Source organism: Urocitellus parryii, chromosome 14 (genome assembly GCF_045843805.1).
Source record: "Urocitellus parryii isolate mUroPar1 chromosome 14, mUroPar1.hap1, whole genome shotgun sequence".
In the NCBI taxonomy this organism is placed as follows: domain Eukaryota; kingdom Metazoa; phylum Chordata; class Mammalia; order Rodentia; family Sciuridae; genus Urocitellus; species Urocitellus parryii.
In genome coordinates, this window is record NC_135544.1 from 54,440,370 (window position 1) to 54,464,869 (window position 24,500).

At 50.3% G+C, this 24,500-nt stretch overlaps 1 protein-coding gene across 1 annotated transcript in view; it reads left to right on the forward strand.

Moving 5' to 3' along the window:
• Positions 1 to 13,877, forward strand: part of LOC144250102 (dihydropyrimidinase-related protein 2-like) — a 30,795-nt gene extending 16,918 nt beyond the window's left edge. The window contains exons 7-12 of the mRNA XM_077792490.1: positions 5,646 to 5,802; positions 6,302 to 6,443; positions 8,037 to 8,207; positions 10,874 to 11,053; positions 11,828 to 11,993; positions 13,397 to 13,877. Of these exons, the coding sequence (XP_077648616.1) occupies positions 5,646 to 5,802; positions 6,302 to 6,443; positions 8,037 to 8,207; positions 10,874 to 11,053; positions 11,828 to 11,993; positions 13,397 to 13,488 (908 nt within the window). The 3' untranslated portion in view covers positions 13,489 to 13,877. The remainder of the gene's footprint in view (positions 1 to 5,645; positions 5,803 to 6,301; positions 6,444 to 8,036; positions 8,208 to 10,873; positions 11,054 to 11,827; positions 11,994 to 13,396) is intronic.
• Positions 13,878 to 24,500: the final 10,623 nt, after the last annotated feature.

Consider the following 24,500-nt stretch of genomic DNA (forward strand, 5'->3'; position numbering starts at 1 on the left):
AGTTCTTTCCACCTTGTTGGGACTCCCTGACAACTTCAGGAGGCAGCTCAGGCAGCAACTTTTATGTTTTGTTTTCCTTTGCAGCTGAGTCAACAAGGTCAGGGCTATTAAAGTGTGGAACTGGGGCTCGATTGCCAGGCGTCTGACTTCAGCCCACAGATCTCCACGTTAATGTTTGACTGACTTACCTGCACACTGGGAGATTATGTTAGACTAGGAAATGCTGTGGTCTCCCTGGGCTGGGGCTTCCCTCCTCAAGAACCTGGTAGAAACTGGAGCCTGACACCTGGCAGAAGCTTGGGGAATGTGGAAGCAAGGATTCCCATGCAACCTCCTCCCACCTGCAAGGGGAGGGTAGTCATCCTCACTCATCTCCTGGGGCAATGATGCCGTTTAAATGTGATCATGTAGGTAAAGGTGTATACAATAACTTCTGCCAGTTATCCTCAGGATGAAAGAATGAAGGGCTGCTTTATCCTCAGACTTGTTAGGCAAGCAGAGGAAAGACACTGCCAACTCAGGGCAAAGGTTTTCTGCTAAGGATTGCTTTTCTGCCTCGGAGGGTTCTTCTGGCCCCCAGGTCTGAGGTCTGAGGTCTGAGGCTTTAGCCATTCCACTCCTTCATCTGTGAAATGGAGAGAGATTTCTTTTTTTTTCCTTCAGCAAACTTTTCCTATGTGATACTTTAGGCCTAGGTATCAGGGACAAGACACAGTCCCAAGCCTCAGCCAGCTCCTTCACCAGTAGGAAAGGGACTCTTGACCATAAAGTGACCATGGGACGTGGTCAGTGCTACCGAGGAGGTATAAGCCAAGCAGGCCTGGGGACCTACACAGAGCCTCAGGGGGCCAGAACTCAGAATTTCTCTACCAATGTGGACAGTTGGTAACTCATAACCAGCAGTGACAGGTGCTTCTCTTGTGAGCCCCTGTACCTCGGTGTCTCCCGTGTCCCCTGTGGTCCTTTACGACGTCTGTGTGTCTAGATGTTTAGGAAAGTGAGGGTCTGAGATAAAAGGGAGACGCTGAGATGAACATCGGTGAGGACTCTTTTCTCCCATGCTGGCCTGACCCGACCCGACTGAGCCCGTCTTTCCTGGACACAGGCTGCCTCCATCCTTCTGTGCCAGGCCATAGCAGGACAGATGGCGTCAACCCATTTTGCAGATTAGGAAATGAAAGCACAGCGAGGACCAGGATGCCTGGGACAGTTTTTGTGCTTGAAAGGATCTCAGACACTGGTCAGTTTAGTGCTTTGTTTCCTGGAAGAGGAACCAGAAGGCAGAAATTGAATCTTACCCCAGATCATGGGGCCTGGGGGAAGTAGTTCCAGACTCCCGGGCATCTTTCTGTCCAAGGGGTTCACTGTGGGTCTTTCTCTCCTAGAATGGTCTCCTTCCCACTGCCTTTGTCACTATGTGAAAACTGGTGTGTGAATGGCAGATTTCACAGGTGAATGGCGGCCCGTGGGCGGTGCCCAGTGACATCATTTGTGGACTTGCTATTTTTTCTTCCTCCTCAAACCACCCCCAGAACCCAGAGGCAGACACATTCAGCTGTGGCTGCTGAGGGCTTTTAAGCCCTGGGAACCCTGATTCAGGACAGGAGTTCTTATGCCCTGCGGGCCAATAGGTGTGCTCGGGCATCGGGAGGACCCCCTCAGCTTGGGATGAACCCTTAGGGCTCAGCTAGTGCACCACACAGCAACCTAGAATTAGAACTGAGAATGGCAGGTGGGTTGGGTTGTGAAATAAAATTTACCAAAGTCTGGATTAGTCAGGATTATCCAGAGAAACAGAACCAAAGGGGGTGGGGGATGGAGACAGACCTATTTTAAGGAATTGGCTCATGCAAGTGTGGGGCTGGCAAGTCTGAAGCCTGCAGGGTGGGCTAGCAGGCTGGAGACCCCAGGGAGGAGGTTTTCACCTGAGTCCACAGGCTGTCCAGAGGAGCCCTTCTGGGTCAATACTCTCTCCTTTGAACAACACGTGCCCTTGGATCCTGCTTTTGATTTTCAGCCATCTCACTTCTGCATCTGTGAGACTTAGGAGTCTCTTTCAGGCCATTTATGTGGTGCTTGATGTGGGAATTCGAACCCCTGAATCCATTGTTTTCTTTCCCCACTTGGTTCCAGCACCATTAAGAGCAACAGTCAATCTCATGACATTTTGTCAGTTTGACAAAAATGTTCTACAGTGTCGCCCAGAATCTTGCCTCTTAGAAGTGTTGATAGGGAGCATCAGGAGTTGGATTCTGTGTATCTGTCGCCCCATTGTGCCATCGACGGCAAGGGCTGTCTTTACTGGAAATAGAAACCTTAAGGCTTTTAAATTGAATTGGATTAGAAAACCAATTCCAACAACCTCAGAAGCAATCCTGAAAATCAGTCTTGAGATTTTTGTTTCCCTAGAACCACTCTTAGTACCAAAATCTGATAGCACGGTCCTAAGGCTGATGGGTGCGGCATGGGTTCTCTGAAAGAGCAAGTCTGGTGTGTGTGTATGTGTGTGTGTGAGTGGTGTGTGCCTGTCTCTCTGTCTTTCTGTCCCAGGCTCTTTTCTGTCTCTCTTGTGCTTCATTCTGAGTTATACATACATGTGATCTTCCATTGTTCCTCCTTTGGATTTGTCCTCCTGCTTCTCATTCATGGGAAATGATGAACTGTAGGAGCAAGGAGCTGTCAAACATTTTTAAACCCCAACCTTGCATTTATTCTTCACGAATGCACCCTGGCCCCAGGCTGGTTGTGAATAAACACCACCCGTGTGTCCCATGTGAGTCCCTGCATTTCCCAGGGTTACGAGTGAGCCTGCCAGAGGCTGGCTTGGGGTCACATCCTTCAGTTTAGACTTTCCCTGGAGAAGAAAATCATGAAGCTCCGAGGGCCGCCAAGAAAGCGTCAGCAGTGTGTTTAGAGAAGTGCAGAAAGGCCGATTAAGCCATTCCGTGGTTTATTATTATGAGTGGCAATTATTTCTGGCATGCAAGCTCCCTGGTGTCCATGGCCTGACTGAGCTCCGGAAGCTCATTCAGCGCTCCTTGTGCACGCTGTTTAGAGAATGGGGAGACGAGCCCTGGGGGAGGCACCAGGCCACTGGTGACCAGGCCACTGGGGAGAGCCTCATTCTGTAGACCCATGCTGCCTGGAGGTGGAGGCCTTGGACTGGTAATTAATCCCTGCCCTGCCTTTGGAACTGAAGAACAGAAATAAAGTCCAAAGACAGCAAGAACCTCTGAATCCCTCCGTGAATTAGAACAGAACAAAGCAGAAATGACCCTCCAGAGGCTCCCCTTTTCTCTTAGTGCCCCCTTTCTTGTCCATGCTGCTGCCATCTTGGTTTGGCTCAGGTTTAGGAGTCCTTGCTTATCCTGGTCTAAGCAGGGAGGCTCTGGTCAGCAGTGGCCTTGGGAGCCCCAACCCATCAAGTTAAGAGGTTTCCAGAGGCTGAAGGCTGAGTTTGTTCTCTTGTGAGGTGGGTGTCCTGGGTGCTGAAGGAAGAGACCTTTGAGCAGCTCCCTACCCCAACCCGAGTGGTATATCACAGGGAGAGATGAAGCCAGCACTCCTAGCACCATCCCCTCCTGGTGCTCAGTTTCCAAGGGCAGGACTGAGCAGCAAATTCAAGTGAGAGGATGAGTCACGACAAGTTACCTGGAACCCTGGGAAATGTGGGCATTGGTTCAGGGACCTCCAGGCCCTCCGACCATGGGTTTTTACTGGTTGTTGGGTTGGTTTTTATTACTCCAAGCACCCTTTCTCTCATGAACTTTCTCACAGCCGTGGGGATAGAACCAGAAGACCTTCAGGACTGTGAATCCTTGGTGTTCCTAGGGCTTACACAGATGTCACCTTTGGGCTCAGACAGGCAGGCAGCAGTAGGTGGGACGTCCAGACCTGGCTGGGCCGGGAGAGTGAGACTTAACCAGATCAAGTTAGACTTAACAAGATCTTTTGGATGCACCACCCCAAAGCTGGGAGCTGAGGTCCTGTGAGAGGCTGCCCCTGGGTCCTGGTCAGCTGTTGGCATCTGGTGAAGGACCTTGGCTGTAACAAGTCCTTGTCACATAGGCTGTTTTTCTGCTTTGGGGTGAGCTGAGTGGGCTCTCTGCACCAGCTTCTGGGGGAGTCCTTGAGTGGATCAGGAAGGCAGGGTCCCTTCCAGTCGTCCTGAGTGGCACTCTTCTTCCTGGGGGCTTTCTTCTGGGCAGGCCCCCTGGTCCTGGGGTCCCTCCTCCTGCTTGGGACTGGGACTGATTGCCCGGAGCCAGCGGCCTGCCGGAGCCTCCACCACTCCCAGCTGAACAGCGACTTCTTTGTGGAATTCCTGAGGCAGGAGGGGGCAGCTCCTCTGAGCCAGCTCTAAGTGGCGGGCAAAGAGGGTGCTGTGGAATATTATGTGGTGATAAGGCTTTGGAAGCTGTGGAGAGGAAGGGAAGCGCATTCCTGACCGGGCCCTGTGTTTGGGGAGAAGGGAATCTAGGCTGGCCGATGTGGGTGGGGGCGAACCCTGCTGTAGGAGAGGTGGATGTGGCTGGCCGAGCTCAAATTCCGGCTCTGATGCCTTTAATTAATACATGACTGGGCCGTTTGATCCATCTAACGTGTAGTTTTTGAGTGCCTACTCTGTGCAAATGAATAAATTGCCTTCAATGTGTCGCCATTGAGAGGAGTCAAAAAAATTCAAAACTGGGCATTCAGTGGAGCGGAGGATGGGATTCTGGGGCAGATGGTGTGAGGCCGAGTTGTTCTCGGCGTGGTGTCAAAGGGGAGACCTTTGGATAGTGAGGGCAGTAGATGTTTCAGTGAGGAGTGGTTTTTATTTTATTTTTACTTTTATTTTTTAATTTTAAAATTTTTGTGCTTAGGTCACTAACAGTTTGCCTTCCCGTGTATATAAATGATTCCCAACACCCTGGCTGGCTCTGCATTGACAGAGTTGGGGACAGGACTTGGGCAGCAGGAGCTGGCGTTCTTTCTTGGACATTGTATCAAATTCGCCAAGGCTTTGGAAGCTCTGAGACCGCACTAGTGTGGCTGTGGCCACTCCACCAAAGTCGGCCATGGGTATGGCAGCTGACATGGGCAGCTCCCCTCACGTGGCCACCCGGGTCCAGGCTTCCTCTCGGGAGGTCTGGAGGTGGTGTGTTTGCTGTCCAGGGCTTCGGCTCGTCCTGTCCTGGGTGATTTCCTCTCGCTGGCCTTGCAACAGAACTAGACAGGGCAGGGCACCGGCACGTGTGAGTGGAGAGGGCGCTTGCTGAGCCCCAAGGGCACGTTTGAGTGCATCCGAGAAGAGCCGAGGTGGCACTTGGGGCGGGGTGCTTGAAGCCAAGTAAGCTGGAGATTGTTCCCGGAGCTTGGGAGCAGGCGTGGGAGGCAGAAGCCTGGGGGCTGTTTGGGACCACCAGGAGACAATGCGCAGGCTTCACAGGGGGGTTCACAGGAAATTCCCGGGAGCACCTTCCCTATCTGGCTTTGGCCAGATGAGGGACGTGGCCTCCCTGGCATGCATTGCCTCACCTGTGACAAGGCTGCCGTCCCCTTCACAGGGCTGGTGAGAGCAGTGGGGGCTGCCAGTGTCCCCCAGTGAAGGTGGCCCCACTCCTCCTCCTGTCTGACTGAGCCACGTGTGTTCTGACCCTCAGGAACTGTGGTGTACGGCGAGCCCATCACCGCCAGCTTGGGGACTGACGGCTCTCACTACTGGAGCAAGAACTGGGCCAAGGCCGCTGCCTTTGTCACCTCGCCACCCCTGAGCCCAGATCCAACCACTCCAGACTTTCTCAACTCCCTGCTGTCCTGGTGAGTCCTGGCCCCCTGCTCACACTCCACATTCTCTGACTCCTCAGGCCAAGCTGACCTGCAGGTGACCATGCGGTGGCCCAGAGCAGGCTTGGAAATAGACCCTTATGCATGCACCAAACTGGGGTCGATAGATGCGAACAAGGAATTGTCATTGTGTCACTGTCCCTGGAGGGTGTTCCTGATAAAAAGCTGGGCCATCGTGACAGTCAGCCATGAGGCATGAGTTGGTATCCAAAGACCCCTCTTTGGCTGCAGGACTTGACCTCCCTGACCACAAGTTGTCTCACCTGTGCATCGAGGATGCCATCTCCTTAGAGGCCTGAGGAGAGTGCTGGTGGGCTGCCGGCGAGTGTCCCCTGGTGAAGGTGGCCTCCATACTCTTTAGTGTTGTTGGACTGAGCCCTGGGTGTTCTGATTCTCTGGTGCCACGAGTTCCCCCAGATTCCTCATAGGACAGATTGGGCACAGTGTTATCCGATGATATGTTTCCTTCCAGTGGAGACCTCCAGGTCACTGGCAGTGCCCACTGCACTTTCAACACTGCCCAGAAAGCCGTAGGAAAGGACAACTTCACCCTGATTCCCGAGGGCACCAACGGCACGGAGGAGCGGATGTCCGTCATCTGGGACAAGGCTGTGGTAAGGACCAAGGGCCTCACTCATGGTGCGCCTTGGTGCTCCCCTGCCTCCTCATCTGCAGGCATGGACTTGAGATGCTGGTTGAGAACATTCTAGAAGCTGGTACTTGTGTGGCAGTCTCCTACACAAGTAGGAGTAGTCTCCATGACTACTCCTGAAAGATCATTTCACCTTAAGTATTACATGTCTCTTATCATCATCTCTGGGACAGCGGAGCCTGAAAACATGTAGTCTTTAAATGTGACTTCTGTGCCCGTCAGGAGAGAACTTCCTCAGCCACCTGGTGACTCAATCAGCTACCTCTTGTCCCTTTGGAAATGGGCTCTCTGAAGGCTGTCTGGATTTAGCATTTCTGTCCCACCTCAGGCTTCTGGAATGCCCAGTTTGAACAGGCACTGAGCTTTGGGGAAATCTTTGGTCTATTTCATTTTAATGTTTTAAAATGTAACAGCAACAGGTTTTCTGTTTCTTGATGAATTTTTCGATTATGTAAATAAAAATCACCTTGTTTCAGACCCAACTACAGGGAGCATGCTAGCAAGTGCCTTTCCATTTTTAAGGAGTGCTTAAGTGCACGGATTACATATGTTATGTGAGAGTGTGTCGATAACATTAGCATCATGCATAGTATTTTGAGATCTGTTTTTTGGGCAGTTTTAATATACCATGAAAAAGTTTCCATATCCTTAAATGCACTTGGTTTTTGATAGCAGACTTTTCCATTTGGTGCTAAATGATGATTCACTGGCAATGCTTTGAACATTTCTGATATTTTTTACCGGGATAGGCATCCATGTAGATACATCCTTGGACACATCCTTAATAATGTTTCTAGGCATCATCAGGGAAAAGGGTGTGTGCATTTTTAAGGCTGTTGATGCATATTATTGTTAGCATTCCTTCTAGGAAGATTGCACCCCAGTGTTTTCTCCATGTCCAAATGGGTACTATGAGCCAAAAGCTCAAAGTAGTACTGATTTGATAGGTGAATGTTGAGTCTTATTGTTTGACCTTTAATTTCTTCAGCTACTGATTAGAGTGAATATTCTTTTGTGTGCTTTTTGGCCATTTGTACCTTTTTTACTCTCTCTTGCTGCATGATCATTTCCTGTGCCCATTGTTGTACTGAATTTAGAACAGATTTGGAAAGGAAAGGACTTGAGCTAATGTGATTGGCGCCTACTGTATTCTGTGGAGCCAGAGGCAGAGCTGAGACCTGCAGGTAGACTAGATGCGAGGCGACATCTATGCCTCTCTCCCTGTCTTTTTTTTTTGGTACCAGGTATTGAACTCAGGGGCACTTGGCTACTGGGCCACATCCCCAGCCTTATTTTGTATTTTATTTAGAGAGAGGGTCTCACTGAGTTGCTTAGTGCCTCACTATTTGCTGAGAGGCTGGCTTTGAACTCGCAATCCTCCTGCCTCAGCTTCTAGAGCCGTTGGGATTACAGGCGTGTACCACCCAGCTGCACCTCTCTTTTGTTGAGAGGCACATGCAACCTCTGTGTTCCAATGACATGTCCCTTCTCTATGCTGGATAGCATCCCACCTTGCAGCTCTCTGACCTGCTGTCGTGTGTGCTCTGCCCCTCAGGTCACTGGGAAGATGGACGAGAACCAGTTTGTGGCTGTAACCAGCACCAATGCAGCCAAAGTCTTTAACCTTTACCCCCGGAAAGGCCGCATCGCTGTGGGATCTGACGCCGATCTGGTCATCTGGGACCCTGACAGCATCAAAACCATCTCTGCGAAGACGCATAACAGTGTAAGCCTCACACCTCATCCACATGGATTACAGGCACACAAGGGGCAGAGGAAGGGAGAGGCCCAGGGGCTGTAAAAAGTACTTGCTGGGCTGGGAATGAATTTTCCCCAGGATGTGTGATAACTTGAAATTTGTTGAGGGAGCAAACAAAAAGAAAAAAGCCATTTCACTTTCTTCAGTGAATTCATTAAGAATGTTACTCTCACCCACATTTTAGAGTACGCTTTACCTTCAGCATCCCCAAGGTGATATTGGGTCCTAAGAAGCTTCTAGAAGTTGGGCATCATTCCAGCATCATGGTTTGCGGCAGCACCTCTTTTGCTGGTGCTTGGTGCCAGGGACCTGAATAGAGAAGTCACTGTACAGTCCTGAGAGTCACCGGGCACTTTAATTTTCACATGTCATTGTTTTCTGTGGGGGTGGTGTTACCCCGGAACCTGACGGAAAATGACAGCTGGTTTTACTGTCCTAAGTGAATTGATCAACCTTGACTTCGCCCCAAAGAGAAGAAATACGTGCAGCCGTTGGATGGTGGTTAGGACCTGCAGGTGTGGGGAGCTCTCGCCTCTCAGTTAGGCTCTCAAGCTTGGGAATGTGCTGTCTTTAAAGGTCTCGGTCTCCGCAGCAGCTGAGGTCTGTGTGTCCTGTGATGCTGTGGGGCAGTGGGCATGAGCACAATTCCTCTGTAAAAATCATCTGTGTGTAAAATCGAAAGAGCATGGACCAGGTGAGCTGTGGAAAAGAAGGGTGCCTCTGGCCGAAGTGTCTTCTCAGGACCTCACTTGAATCTTGAAGTGCTTCCTTAACGAAACAAGAGGAGGTTCTGGGTGCAGTTCTCGGTGGAGAGCTGTTGGCTCCAGTGGACCGGTTCTAGTTGATCTAGCCAGCACGGACCCCACCCGAGTGCCCCGAGTCATGGGGCATCTGGGATTCTGGCATCTCTCCAGGACAGGCTGGGGCGCTCACTTGGACAGAGGTTCTGGGGCTGCGGCGAGGCGGGCTCCAGTCCATGTGTGGGGCTGCCTTTCCTTCCCTCTGTCCCCGTTGGCTGGCCCACTTCCAGCCTCGATCCCGTCTGGGTGCTGAGTGATCCCCTCTGGGGAACCTACGTATCCTTGGGCACCTAGCTTGGCACTCCCGCCTGCTCTGTCATGTGACCCCCAGTAAAGGGCGTTTTCTCACCCCACGAGGGGAGATAAATAGATGGAGGCCTTGAGAGTGGAAGTGACTGGTCTATGTCACACGGCGATTTTGCAGTCGAGCCAGAATTGGAACTGAACATCGTCCAGGGCCCTTCACTGCCAGGCTGAGCACGCAGCCCGCGGTCAGGGTTGATGGAGACAGTGCTTCCCTCCCGCGCACAGTCCCTCCCCCAGAGGCAATGGAAAGAGCAGACAGGGTCCTGGCTGGAGGTCAGATGACCTGGGGACTCGCCTCTGGCGTGCTCCCTCTGGACCGTGGAGGATGAGCCTCAGGAAGACAGAGGCTGGGCTCCGTCTGTTCCCACTCAGACCTGTTAGAGGGTCAGCACTGCCTGCCTTTCCTGCAGGTGACCCTGTGGGGAAACAGCGGCTTTCAGATCGCCTCTCTTCTGCCCTCACCTGCCTCACAGCCCCGGCACTCAGCATGCCGTGTGTCATTAGTCACAGCAGGAGGTTTACCCTGTGTCACTGGTGTCTCCTGCCACGGAGCAATGAGCATGGGTTTTGGGGAGCTGGGTGGATATCGCGTATCGGAGCCCCTGCCTACAGGTGCCTGAAGGGCTGAGTACCCAGTGCTGTGACCCACCCCGGGATGCTTCGGTTTTATGGTACTTTGAGCCGTGGGGCTGGTCCCTCCATCCAGCGTTTGAAAGTGAGATGTCCCCAGAGCCCTTCCAGGGGCTCATTCCTAGGTGACAAGGCTTAGTACAAGTGTCACATGAGGCCTTGGTTGCCAAAGGGCTCACACCCTGGTAGGCAAAGCCCAGTAAAGAGCCAAATGTCCCTCGGTGCCAAGCCCCAGATAGCTGCTTTCATTTCATTTGCTCTTGGCCTCTGTCCTTTGAAGTGGGTCTTAGCCACTTATGGATGAGGAAGGTGTTAGGGACTTGTCCAGGTTCACACAGCTGGCAAATGGCAGACCTGGGGTGGGGACCCAGGAAGATGGCCCTAGGTTCAGTCTCTGTCTGGAAGGGTTCAAGCAGAGGTATTTATTAGACAAGGGGTTGTGGGATAATGTGGATGGCTTGACCCAGGTTGACACACACCTTCTGAAGGGCTTTTCAGAGATGTCAGGGTTCTCTGACGAACTACACAGGGATGAAACCTTTTGTGTTGTCATTGTCAGTGAAGACTTGGAAAGGTGACAGATGAAGAAACCAAAGCTCTGAGACAGGGTTAAAGTGACCTAGCCCAGAGTCACACAGCTCCTGGATGTTACTGTGGCTGAGATGCCATGGGTGGTAAGAGAGTCCCTTAGTTGATGATGGAGGAGAGCCAACAGGAGAAGTCTCATAGGAGACGCCTGTCAAAATGCTGGGCCACGCAGCCCAGCCTGGGCCTAGAGGGTCAGTGAGAGGTGGGGCTGCCCTGCCGGAGAAGGTGGCAAGAGACCTTTCGTGCCCCGACTCTGGCAGGGGCAAGGGGCGGGGCCTGCGCTGAACTTCCTGTGCTCCCCTCTTGCAGTCTCTGGAGTACAACATCTTCGAGGGCATGGAGTGCCGGGGCTCTCCTCTGGTGGTCATCAGCCAGGGGAAGATCGTCCTGGAGGACGGCACTCTGCACGTCACCGAGGGCTCAGGGCGCTACGTTCCCCGGGAGCCCTTCCCCGACTTTGTTTACAAGCGCATCAAGGCAAGGAGCAGGGTAAGTGCTTTTGTTCTTAGGAATTTCTTTTCTTTTTTTAAGTCTTGGATTAAGTTCAGTTCCACCGACATGTATGAAGCACTGACATCAGAATCCTGGGATAAGCACAGAGGGACGTGGGGATGAGGAGACCTGATCTTCTTATTCCTGGTGCTGGAGGTCCGGGTGGAGAAGCCTGCTCAGAGCCAGCCAGGGCAGCGTGTGCCTCCCTGTGGTCCTGCAGCGTGTGCTGTGGCGAGGAGCTGCCGTGAGCCCAGAGCAGGGAAGGTGTCCTGGGAGGGGGCATTTCGAGTTGGGTTTTGAAGGTGAAGTAGGAGTTTATCAAGTCAGAGAAGGGAGGTGCAGGAACTGGAGAGGGAGGCTGTCATGAGCCTGGAAGCCGACCGTGTCTGGGCACAGCTGGTGCTTGGGGTCTGGGAGGCAGGGGAAGGATGGAGCCCTATGAGAATTACAGGAAGAGAGAGATTAGAAAGAGCTTGGGGCAGATCTCGGACATGATACTGTAAGTTTAGGGGACTCTTCCAGGGTCTAAGGTTGAGGGGCCTTGGGAAGAAATCTAAAAAATGTTAGTTCCTGTGGAATAACCAGTTACCTGTAGCCCACCTCGTGGGAGCTGGGCCTGGAGCTGCGGGATCCTCCGCCACATGAGTCCCTGTTGTTCCCGTCTGTAAGGAAAGCCCTCCATCTCCTCACGCCTGGGCTCCAGGCCATGTTCCTTCCCAGCAGGGGAGGTGTCCTCTGTGGCCTGAGCAGAGGGGCTCTTGTGTTTTGCAGCTGGCAGAGTTAAGAGGAGTCCCTCGCGGCCTGTATGACGGACCTGTGTGCGAGGTGTCCGTGACGCCCAAGACGGTCACCCCAGCCTCCTCAGCCAAGACGTCTCCCGCCAAACAGCAGGCCCCGCCTATCCGGAACCTGCACCAGTCTGGATTCAGCTTGTCTGGTAGGTTCCCGGCTTGCCCCGGGGGCCCCTCTGCAGGCCAGCTCCGTGAGGTTGCAGTTGCAGTGGGAGGTGGGACACACTCCTGTCATCCGAGATGCATCTTTAGAGTCAGAATCTCCACATTCGTTTATGCCACCTGTGGCACTACCAGGCCCCTCCTAGGTCCAGGGTCTAATAGATGGCAAGGACATTTTTTTTAGTTGTATCCATCCTCAGGAAGGACACTGCTATTCCAGGGGGAGTAGTCCCGGAGTCTGGAGCAAACTCGATAGCCCAGCTCCACGTGGGCCTCAGTCTCCTCTTCCGTGGAACAGGGACTACGGTAGCAGCTCCCTTATGGGATTGTGAGGATCAGTTGAGTTGACGTTTGACCAAAATGCTGAGATCAGAGCCATTGGAGAGCTGTTAGCTATTTGCTGGGATAAAATATGTGATGTTCCCTTGGTGAGAGGAAAGGTCTAGATTTTAAGGTTTCCTTCCTTGAAACTTCCTTCCCCTCTTTCATTGGGACTGTGACCAGAGCTTCCCACCCTCCAGAGTCCTGCGATATGTTAAAGAAATAACTCATTAGATGTTTTTCTTGTCAGGTCTCTTTTTTTTTTCTAGAAAATTGCCATATAGGCCATATATAGATTACCCATTTTCAAAAAATTTAAAGAATGAACCTTGTTTTTGTCATGCAGTTATATAAAAGTGTAGGTCCCTCATCCCAAGTACTTGGAATGAGAAGTGTTTCAAATTTCAGGTTTGTTTTTTTTTTTTTTAAATATTGGGGATACTTGCGTAGACATAATGAAATATCTTGGGGATTGGCCCCGAGTTTAAACATGAAGTTCACTCATGTTTTGTATCTACTGTCCACGATCAGAAGGGAATTCTATATGCCATTTTAGAGTGCATGTGTTCCGACTGCAGCCCCCACACGAGGCCAGCTGGGGAACTGTCCACTAGTGAGGTCACGTGGACTTTCAAAAAGTTTCAGATTTGGGAGTGTTTCGGATTTGGGATTTTGGTTCCCAGATGCTCCTGTGTTCCTGCTCCTCATTGCGTGTGTAGGACTAGGAAACACGATACCAGAGGGGGAGATTGCTGTGTCCTCAGAAAAGCTGCCCCCCTAGGAACCAGGACAGGCTGCAGGGTGAAAAGTCGGGGTCTTATCTGTGGTTTTACTTCCCCACTAATGGATCCAGCCAGGCCCCCACGAGGACTGCTTGTCCTGGATGTAATTCTTGGGCTAACTTTGGTCCATCTCCTTTTTGGGGTTTGAGCTCATGTTTTTAAAAAAAAAAAAAACGGAGAAGGCTGTGCCCGGCACCCCTTCTAGACTGCTTTTTGGGTTTAAAGCAGGAGACTGTTTTACTGCTGTGTCCCCTCACCCCTGTCTTCTCTCCCCTTCCCTCCAGGCGCTCAGATTGATGACAACATCCCCCGCTGTACCACCCAGCGCATCGTGGCGCCCCCTGGTGGCCGTGCCAACATCACCAGCCTGGGCTAGAGCTCTGGCCTGCAGGCCACTGGGGAATGGGGGATGGGACACCTGAGGACATTCTGAGACTTCCTTCCTTCTCCTTCTCCTTCTTCTTCTTCTTCCTCTTTTTTTTTTTTTTTAAAGAGCCTGTGATAGTTGCTGTGGGCAGCCAGTTCCTGGGGCTCCCTCTTGGGCCCTGCACTCCGTCTCTCACTTGGAGTTACGAATTTGTCACCTACATCCCTGTACATGAGTACCACACCCAAGCCTAGCCACCCGTCCCCACACGGAGCTGCACCCAACACTCAGACATGCTACAAAGCAAACCCCAGCGAGGGCGCCCTCCACGGCGCCCCCCTGTGCCCGTCAGCATCTTTCCTTCTCATGGGGGGAGATACAGTGAATTGCCCAGAGCTGCCTTTTTTTTCCTTTTCTTTTAATTTTTTTTTTTTTTTTTTTTAATATTTATTTTTTAGTTCTCGGCGGACACAACATCTTTGTTGGTATGTGGTGCTGAGGATCGAACCCGGGCCGCACGCATGCCAGGCGAGCGCGCTACCGCTGAGCCACGTCTCCAGCCCTCTTTTAAAATTTTTTAAAAAGCTTTTTTTTTTTTTTTTTTTTTTTTTGTGGGGCTGGGGAGGGGTAGGGGTGGGCTAGAGTTTTGTTCTTTTTTTTTTTTAAATACTAAATTGGAAAGTCTGATTCAATATTAACACACAGGGTTTGAACTGGACATCCTAATGATGCAATTATATAACCATCATGCTGACTCAGGGGGGTTGGCAGACTCGCTTTGTCCCTCCTGAGAGGCTCCAAAGTGTCCACATCGCCATTCTGTAATCTTCTGGGTCAACTGTTGAGAAAGGGCAAGTTTTCTTTTTGGGCCTAGATTTTGCAGCAGATTAGATCTTTTGAGGATTCTCTTTGCCATTTTTCTGCTCTCTCTCTCTCTCTCTCTCTCTCTCTCTCTCTCTCTCTCTCTCTCTAGTGTTGTCAGTCATGAGTACCTTCAGATATCTGGCTCTTTCTCCATGTTTCCTCTGGCCCTTGTCTCTGAGATGGTATTTTTCCCCCGTCCCCGTTGTCTTTTCCGATTGCCAGGGTAACAGTTTTACTGAGGCCAGAACCTGTCCAGCAGGACTTGAGCTTTGCCCTTGTGACCATAGTACATGTTATCCTGGTCCTGGAAGAGTGGTGCTACCCGCCCACCGTCACGAGGAGGTGTGTCTGACTTTAAGACTCTTACCAGGTGCAGGGATGGGCTGGGTTCTCACCCACACTGTCCAGGACGGGCCCAGTATGGAGCCACACAGAGCCGAGCATTGGAGAAAAATGCAGAGCTAACTGGCCCAATCCATAAATCCAACCCAGTAACCCGGTGAACCAGCCAACCGCAAGCCATCTACCACCTTAGAGGGGCCTTGCCCATGGGAGTCTGGCCCTGAGGGTCAGATCTTTTTTCTCCTGGAAAGTTTCTATATTGGGCCTTTTCCCTTAGGGGGAAAAGACCATTTTTTTTTCCCCGTTCAATTATTTCAAAAGATGTAATGCAACATAGGGAGAACTTGTCAACCCAGAAAATCCCTTGGAACTTTGACTTCAAGACCTGTTCACTTTGCAAGAGGAAAGAAAAATGTTGTATGTATTGTATGTCACATCAGGGCTGTTGTGGGAGAAAACCTTTCAAGTCCAGCATGTGGCCCACTTAGACCACGGTGGCCTCGTGTCTCACACTCCTCCCTTCCCTTGGCTCAGAGAACTCCCCTACACTAGCTGGCTGCTTTCTGTCCCTGCTGAATTGTGTCGCATTTCTTTCCAAACCTGTTTCCAGGTCCTTGTAAGCAGTGTCAGGTCTGCAGGCTTCTATGTTGCTTTTGTCAAGTGCAACATCAAAACGTAGGTCATCACATCTTGACGCTTGTCTATCCACACATTTTGCCTTCGGGGTTATGGTCGGGGTTTTGGTTTGTTGTTGTTGTTGTTTATTTGTTATTTTAAAGGTGAATTGCACTTTTGAAAAATTAATTGGTTGACTTAATATATTTGTTTCTTTTTTTTTTTCTTTCTTACCTTCACTTAGAGGAAATTTGAACAAGTTGGAAAACATTTTTGTTTCAATTCTAAGAAACACAAGCAGCTCGTCAGTATTCACTTGTCTTCCTGTTTTTCCTGTACCAGGTCATGGTAACTTTGGTTGTTTGATTGTTTTCTTAAAAAGAAAAGAAAAGAAAAGAAAAACAGTTTAAAATCTGAAGATTTCCGCAGGCTGTGTAAGCATGTTTACCTGTTGGCTTGCTGTGTGTGTCTGTTAAACGAATGTCATATGTAAATGCTAAAATAAATCGACAGTGTCTCAGAACTGAATAACTGCAGTGACTTGATGCTCTAGAACAGTGTAGGACTTAATAATAGATGGTTTTTAATCCTTGCGATTGTGATTGTGACCCCTGAGTGGAGGACCTTTCAGTGCTAAAGCTGATCATGTGTGTAACCAGAAGAGACTTTTGTTTTTGTTTGTTTTTTTTTTTTTTTGTAACCACTGTCTTAATGGCAAAATAATTATGGTAAAAGACAAGTCTCGTGTTTATTATTCCTTAAGAACTCTGTGTTATATCACCATGGAACACCTAATAAAGCAAAATGTGGTTGTTTCAGGGTTGTGTCTGTGTTGGGGTGCTCAGGAGGTGGCTGCTTGGTTTCCAAAAATGCTTCTCCCCTGGATATTCACGGAAGCTCTGGCTTGGCTTGGTTTTGGTGACTCTACCAGTTAAGGAGCTCTCGGACCACATCACGGTGGCCATGTCCAGGCCATAGGATAAGGTCTCATCCCAAGCAAAACTATATCCTGTGGGGTGCACGGAAGCCGAATGTCAGAATTTTTTTTTAAAATAGCATCTTTTAGAAATATTTTTTTAGTTGTAGATGGACAAGTGCAGCATCAAAACGTAGGTCATCTCATCTTGACACTCGGTCCCCATCACGGTGGCCATGTCCAGGCGACCTTTATTCTATTCATTTATTTTATGTGGTGCTGAGGATCCAACCCAGTGCCTCACACATGCCAGACGAATGTGCTACCACTGAGCCACGACCCCAGCCCACAAACGTCAGAAATTCATAGAACATGTCCCAGAGAGGCCAGAGGTCCCCAGGAACCTGCTGTGGACATACGACTGATCCTGGGAGTCAGTGGAGCACCTGAGGTTCAGGTGGGGTCCCTCTGTCTCAGGGTCTCCTCCTTCTGTACCGTGGAAAACCCTCGTGCTGCCTGGGTGCGTTAAAGGTGGGTGACTGAATCACGCTGACTTGAACCCACCCTTCAGCAGAGGAGCTGCTAGGGAACCAGAGAGAAAACCCCAGTGCTTCCCTCTACCCTCAGCCAAGGGCCAAGGGTGCGGCTCAGGGCCAGGTCTTGCTCCTGCAGTCGCCGGTTAGCCGACACGTCGTGGGCATCGCCGCTCCTGAGAACTGCGTGAGGTGCTGGCCTCGGGTTCCGGGGCCATCACAGGGTCGAAGTCGTTTTCTCTGTTTTCCCCCTTCCTCCTCTTTCCTTCCCTCCCTTTTGGATTTCTGTCCAAACTTATCCAAACAGGAAATGAGTGACTTACAAAAATATGTACCTGGTCCCAAGATTTCATAAAGACTCATCGGGCGAAGGGAAGATGGGGCCACAGGTGGGGCGTCCTTCGTCCATCTGTTCTCCAGAACTACCTCCTGTTGGCTCAGGCGTCGCCTCTTCCAGGACTGCCTTCCACTGCCCCGAACTTTCTCCATCCTCATCTTCTGGAATGGCACCATTTCCGGTCTCTCCTCTTCTACTCCATCACCCTCCATGTTTCCCCATTCTCTCTACCCCTCTTAAAAGTTAGCATCCCTCACCATAGTCTCTCTTCTCCCCTAGAGATTCATCTCTCATGATGGATTGTTACCATCCACAAGTGAATGGCTTCTACCTGTGTGTCTCACTCTGTTCTCTCCTGGGATTCATATACTTCTGTTCAGCTCTCACTGAACTTGTGTGAAGTCCTTCCATTTCAACGCATCTGAAGCCAACCTGACTCTACGCTCCTCCTTGCTTCCTGGGGTAGCCTTGCTCACAGTCTTTGACGTCCCATTTGCCATTCCTTCTTTGGCACCAGACCTATAAATACCTCCTCTCTAGAATGCCCCCTGATGGTGTTTTCCTATAATCTACTATTTCTACTTCGGCACATTGGGTCTCTCTGAACTCCAGATAAGACCATCTCTTACCTGGTATTTCTGCCTCTAATCTTATGCATTTCTAGCCCATTCCAAAATCTGTTGTTAGAATGAATATTCAAAACTTAAAATTCAGCCATGTTGCTCTCCTCCAGCACCTGACAGCCTTCTCTTATGCAGGGCCCTCCAGTGTCCTGTCAGCTTGCCTTGAAAATGTCACAGCATCACCTACACAAGCCTCAGCTGCTGCTATGAATCACCCTCTCTCTTTGCAACTCTGTTGGGCTTCTCCCCATTTACTCCACACTCCCACATCTCAGAGCTTTCTATAAACTGTACCCTCTGCTTGGAGATCTGCCTTCCTCTGCCAAATTAATAAATTCCCAATCATGTGCAAGTCCTTCTCAAATCCCAGGAACCCTTTCTTGATTCTCTTATATTTGTCTGCTGCATGTTTTTCTTGGCCTCCATCCACATGATAACATATGCAGCATTTTATTGTTTTTAAGTATTTAGGAATTTGTTTCCCCACATCTTCTTCAGGTTCCTAATTTACAACATTTCTCAGTGCCTAAAGCAAAGTAAGTACTCAGCAAATACTTATTAAATAAAAGAACACATTGCTTGAAGCTTTTCCATGAAACTTTATTACCTCCACACCCACCAGCACACAATTGTGATTTTGAACATGTTGCCCATCTCAGGCTGTCACCTTCTGTAAGGTTGTCTGTTGGCATCTATTTTGCTACAAGAAAATGTTTAGCTGGTTTGTTGCTCTTGGCAATGCCTCAGATCCTGTCTTCTGAGAAGCTTCTCCAAGAAAAACCTGCATCTGTATTGACCTCATGGCCCAGAGGGCAGACAGGTGGACAGAGCATCCCTGTTTCTGCTTTGGTGACATCAGTTCCTGGGTAAACAGCAGGCATCTTTCTTTTTAGAGCAGTAGCCAACTTGTGTTTCCAGATAATTACAATATTCTTGACAGAGACCTTCAGCTTTCTTGCAGTTGACAACTTTCAGAGCTGGTTCAGGTTCTGCATAAGAAACATCAGAGTCAGCCTCTAAAGGTTGTCTCAGGAATTGAACAGTGGCCATGTTAGCTCTTAAGGACAGGGTGGGAGATGGCAATGGGTATAAAACGTCTTCCTGTCATCACACTTTCACTTTCTGAACTGTGGACACTCCAGACCTGTTGCTCCAGACCTTCTGGGTCTCCTCAGCTCTCTCGTTAGCCAAGTAGGAGGAACGGTCCTGTTACGTGAAGCCCTGCTAGCTAAATGCCTGGAATTGCACCCGTGTGTATTTGTGCTAGTCTCCTTTCCCTTCCCATGGGAGGAGAGCCAGTCCAGTAAGTCCTTTGAAATTGGAGGCCACTTCCAGAGCAACTGAGGTGAGGATAAAGCAGAAATTAAAGCTGGTGGGACCGTAATGCTGAATTTATCAGAAATCTGACAACACCCTCTTGTCCTCCTCCACTAAGATGCTCATCTGGTTTTTCCTGTTTCAGGGTCAGCAATGAATCTGGGAATAAGAGTAGCCCAGAAACTAGTGTTTCTTCCAGGCCTTGTGGATATGCAAGTGGTCCTGGGCAGGGAGGGCCCTGGAGACTGACCAGGGCTGTCCTGAGAGTCCAAAAGGGTGGCCTGGGCTGTGGTTCCATGCCACTTCCTGTTTCCTCCTCACTCAAGGAGATGGCATACAGTGTGTGCTGTGTCCCCATCCCCAGGAATCAGTCCCGGAACTCACTTCACACCTGGCACTTAGAGGTGTCCAGTAAATTCCTGTGCAGTGAATGACCTGTGAAGTCTCCTGGCAGGAGGAGAGTGATCAATCAATAGTGTCTCCTCTGGCTACTGTATTGTGTGAACTCAGACACTACAGAAGAGCCTTAGAGAATTCACCTCCTGGTCCCACAGTATGTCCATATTTCATGAGGCCCTCAGTGATCGCCCCAGAAGAGGCTGTAAGACCTCCACAGCCCACAGTGCAGAGTAGTGCCTGCCTATAATCCCTGCAGCCTCAGAGGCCAAGGCAGGAGGGTTGCAAGTTTGAACACAGGCATGGCACTTAGCCAGACTCTGTCTCAAAAAAATAAAAAAGGAGGGTTGTGAATGTAGCTCAGTGGCGGAGTGCCCTTGGATTCAATCCCCAGTGCTTCAAATGTGCGAATCCACACTCCCCGCCCCACACCGCGCGTGGGATTCCAGGTAGGACAACAGAACCACACACACAACACCTACTGTCCACCCAGACCCATTCACAGTCGCCTTCCCATCTCATTCATTCAGCATTTCCTAAGTGGTGAACTTGTCACGCACGTGGCACCTGACTCACCAAGAAAAGGGGGAGTTTGCGGTTGGAAGTAACGCCTTACTTGGTGATGCACCGCAGGAGACCCGTTTGCTCCTTGCCCAGGAGCTCCTTCCTGGGGGCCGCTGGGGACCTCAGTGCCTGAAGAGTTCACAGAGAGGGCTCTGGGCGAGCCTGTGAGAATGCAGATGCAGAGGGGTTCAGTGCTCTCCATTCAGCAACCCACGAGGACAGGGCCCCTGTAAGGGGCAGGGAGGGTGGGCAATGGGATGGGGTAAGGTGGAAGAGTACCCGGTGCTACCTGAGCGTGTGCACACTTGTGTACATGTGCATGAGTGTGTGTTGAGGGGAAGAAGAGAAGAATGGTGGTGAAAAGCTATTTGTGCAGAGACGTCTCCAGTGCCGTTGCCGGGATTCCCTAAGACTTAATGTCTTCCTCCATAAGGGGAGAGGAATGTTTCAGAAATAAGAAAGCAAAGTGAAAGGAAGGACCTTCTTGCTTGGGAAATCAGTGCCATCAGCACATTCAAAGTGTCTGAGAACCCATCTCAGAGACTTCTGCCCAAAAGTCCCATCAGGAAAACGTGCTCCTGGGACTTAGGGTCTCACTGGCCAGCCTGGACTTCCAGACCTCAGCAAAGACTTTTGCGGGAGAACCTGGCTCCCAGGAAATCTTTCTCTTTTACCTGGGAACAGCAGGGCCACAAGGAGAAGGCTGACAAAGGGAGTGCAGAATCGCTGAGCCATGTCTGCCATGGGGACTGCGACCTGTGGGCCCCAGAGTGGGCAGGCGGGTGGGTACCTTTATGGAGCTGGCCGGGTGAGTGGGCTGGGAGCATGGAGAGCTGTGTTCCCGAGTCCTCAGTCACAAAGGGCACAGAGGACACATCATATTCCCAGTGTTCGCAGAACAAACACTGAGTCCTATGTTCTCCCCTCACCTTGGGTGGGTTTGGTGAATTAGAACAGAAGGACAGAGGTGGGAGGAGATGAAAGGCATGGAAAGGCGGAATAAACATGCTGTTATTCCTACACCATCTCCCACTAGCTCTGCAGCCCCTGAAGTTCTTTAAAACAATGATACAACCAGGCCGCCATGTTGCTTCTGTGCGTCTGTGGCACCTGCTTGCCTTAGTGTGGACAATCCTGTGTGAGGACATGAAGCATGTCAGGTGTGGCCTGGCTGTGGGAGCTCTCACTTAGACTTGGGTTCTAGAGCTGTTCCAAAATAGTAGAAATTCTGCTGCCTGGTCTTCCTCCTCCCGGGGCTCTCTGTTTTCTTGTCCTCTCCCCTTCCCTTCTCTTCTCCTCCCTCCTTTTGTTTTAGTTTAACTGAATTTTCCTCATGTTCCTTCCCCTTTTATTCCTGCCTTTCTTTGGGCATCTCCTGGTGATGCTTTTGGGTCCAATTCGATTCTACTAAGAAATGGTTTTACAGTTGAGCCTGAGTTTCTCTTGCCACCATGATGGAATGGATTCCAAGGAAAGAAAGACATGCTCAGGGCTGAAGGGAGAGGAACCAAGTTCATTTGGAAAAGAGTAGGATCTCACAGAAGTAGAGAGTGGAAGAGGCCGATGGAGATTAGGAGCGGAGGGAGCCAGGGAACAGAGAGGTTGCATAAGGGCTGCGAAAACGCAGCTGGAGAGGAGAAACCAGTCCTAGGTGCCACATGCTCTAGGGAGACTATGGTTTACAAGAATTCATACATATTTTATCGAGAAATAGACAAGAGGAGTGTCAGGCTCCCAACACAAAGAGGATAGAGGTTGCAGGAGATGGCCCTGCTAACACCCTGATTGTAGGATACACACTGTACGCGTGCATCAGTTATCACTGGTGCCACCTAAACATATACCACTTGGTGACAACTGAAAAACAGAACAGTAGCAATTCTTGGTGGTCACAGGAACAAACATAAGTTTTTGTAGGAGTGGTACCTTTTCTCTTTGCCTGCTGCTTTTATTCTTTTTGCCCAAATTCTCTGTACTGAAAAGTGTTTTGGCCCCTTGTCAGTCCTCAGGGGATGAGTTTTTTCTCTTGGACTCAGTCCTGAGGCAGCTCCGCCCTGTCCACTCCTGCTTTGAGCCTACTGTGCTGACCAGACCAGGGGCCTCCCTGCTCTGTCCTAGACAGCTCGTGGGCCCAGGGAAATGAGCGCGTGGGAATATTTGCCTCCCTTATCTGTGATTCTTATCCAGGGTAATTTTGTTCTGGAAACAAAGAAATAGGGTGACGTGCCTTTGTTCTTGCCCAGTCACAGCAGAGAGTCCAGTGGTGTACTTGGTGTTCCCTTGGTGCTGAGGCTGAGTTTGTTCGCTGCCATGCACAGGGTTGGTCCCACAGGTTGCGTTTCAGAGTTCAGCCCCTTTAGAGAGTGAGGGGAGGACAAGGGGCAGGGAGCAAAGCCTGGGCTCTCCAGGGTACAGGCGCATGCTGCCACCTGGTGATGAGTTAGTTTTTCTTTTTGCCTGGGGTCACCCCACCACTGTTACTGGTGGCACTGATTCAAGTCTGTAGAAGTCCCTTGCTTTGCTGTGCTGTTATGCTGAGAAGGATGAGGTGGCCTCTCTCTAGAAAGCATCACACTGAAGTCAAGAAAGGAGGCAAAGCGTAATCGTAACACGGGGCCAGACGCTGGGTCTGTGCTTGAGTCTGCCGTGTAGTAGGAAGGCCGGACTGCAGATGCGGAAATCATGGCGCAGGCCAGTTAAGCAACCTCCTCAAGGTGACAGCAAGAGGCAGGGGCCCTGGGCTTCTGACCTGTGAACACCCCATGCTGTGCTGCCTCTGATTTGCACTGGAGGTGCAGGGTCTGGGTCGGATCTTTCCCAATAGTCTGGGGAACTTGAGGAAAGCCTTAGTCTCCACATGTGCAGGGTGAAGAAGATGCCGTTTGCCATGTCTCTTTCAAAAGCTTATTGTGAGGATTAGAAGAGATCATGGATGTGAAAAGCACTGTGTAAAACAGGAAGTGTGAGAATAAGGAAGGGACTCCACACAGCGTGAGGGGCAACCCAATACAAGCTACACCGTCCTGGAACGTACTCTGCTCCCCACTTTGGAGTGTGGCTTCTCTGGGTGTGAACAGGTTCCTGTGCCCCTGGCACCACAGAGGTGAGGTGCAGAGGTTCATCCCAACGTGCAGTTGGTCTTGCACAGTGTGTTTTAGGGGGACTAGCCACAGACAACTCCACCATGCGGGAGGCCGGGGAGACCACTGTATAGTGTGCGAACCTTGCAGAATCTTCTAAGAAACGAGCTCTTAAAAGATATTTGTGAAACAACCAGGAAAACTGATCAGTTATCAGATTTTATTACAGAAATTGTATTGACTTTTTTTCCCCTTTGTTGGTAATAAGTAGAATAGTGTTGTATTTTCTAAAGAGTCTTTTCTCTGATTCTAAGTTCCAAAATATGTTTAGATGGACAACCATGAAATATTGTGTCCTTCTTTGAAGTAATCTAGGAGAGGGGAGACGACCAAGGATCGAAACAGGCTGACCACCTGCTGAAGCTGGACAAAGGCTGTGTGAAGCTTCTCTGTACTGTTTTGGGCACAAGGGACCCAATCTGGCCTTGGTTTCTGCACCTAAAACGTGAGGCCCATGCCTGGTGGCTCACATGTGACACTGTGCCCATCAGTAAGGAGACATGAGCTGTCACACTTTCTTTCTTCCTTATTTTAGTGGTGGTTGACATTCATTGAAGGATCATCATGTGTCCATGGTTTGTCATGGTGGCACCCTACTTCTTAGCTGAACGACTTTGTAGAGCAAAACGTTTCCTCCTATGCCATCTGTTACCCTGAAATACAGTTTGGACAGGAAAATGTGTTCACATGCTTCACTACCCGATTTCTTCACCAGTTTTCAGGATCAGGAGCAGAAAGCAGCCCTGCGCTCTCTGCTGTGCTCTGCTGGACGTGGAACCCCACAGATGCCCACCTGGTCAGCCCCTCAGCTCACCAGGGGTCCCTCAGGCTGCCCATCCCATTTCGTCTCTTTTGTTTTTGTCCCCAGAGGTCTGCATTTTGAAATATAGTACATTCCAAACAAGATTCAAATAATATTTATTTGGGTTTTATCCTAATTAACAATAGATAGATAACTTCTTTTCTGATCGGAATAGAAGAACAGTATTTTCCAGTTAAATTTGTATTTCAAATGACAATAAACTCATGATGTTTTATTTAGGCCAATGGCCGATGACATAACAACATGTGTATATATTTTGTCCAGTGTTTAAAGTGCCGAACTCCTGGTTAGCCTGCATTGCCACAGCCCCTCACTGCAACCAGAAGGGCCCCTGGGGCTCAGAGGGCTTCCAGCCTGTCATCCTGCCTCCCCTGCTGTGACCTGGGCAGCGGCTCAGCAACCTCCTTTGATGGCTGGGTCCGTGGTCTTTCTGGGGACCTCCTTGCTTCAGGGCTGAGGAAGGGAAGACACAGGGGTTCTGTTGCTGGCGACTCTAGTGGGTAGCAGCACGGGTTCAGAACTTGGTGTTCGGTGAGCAGTCCACCCTTGTT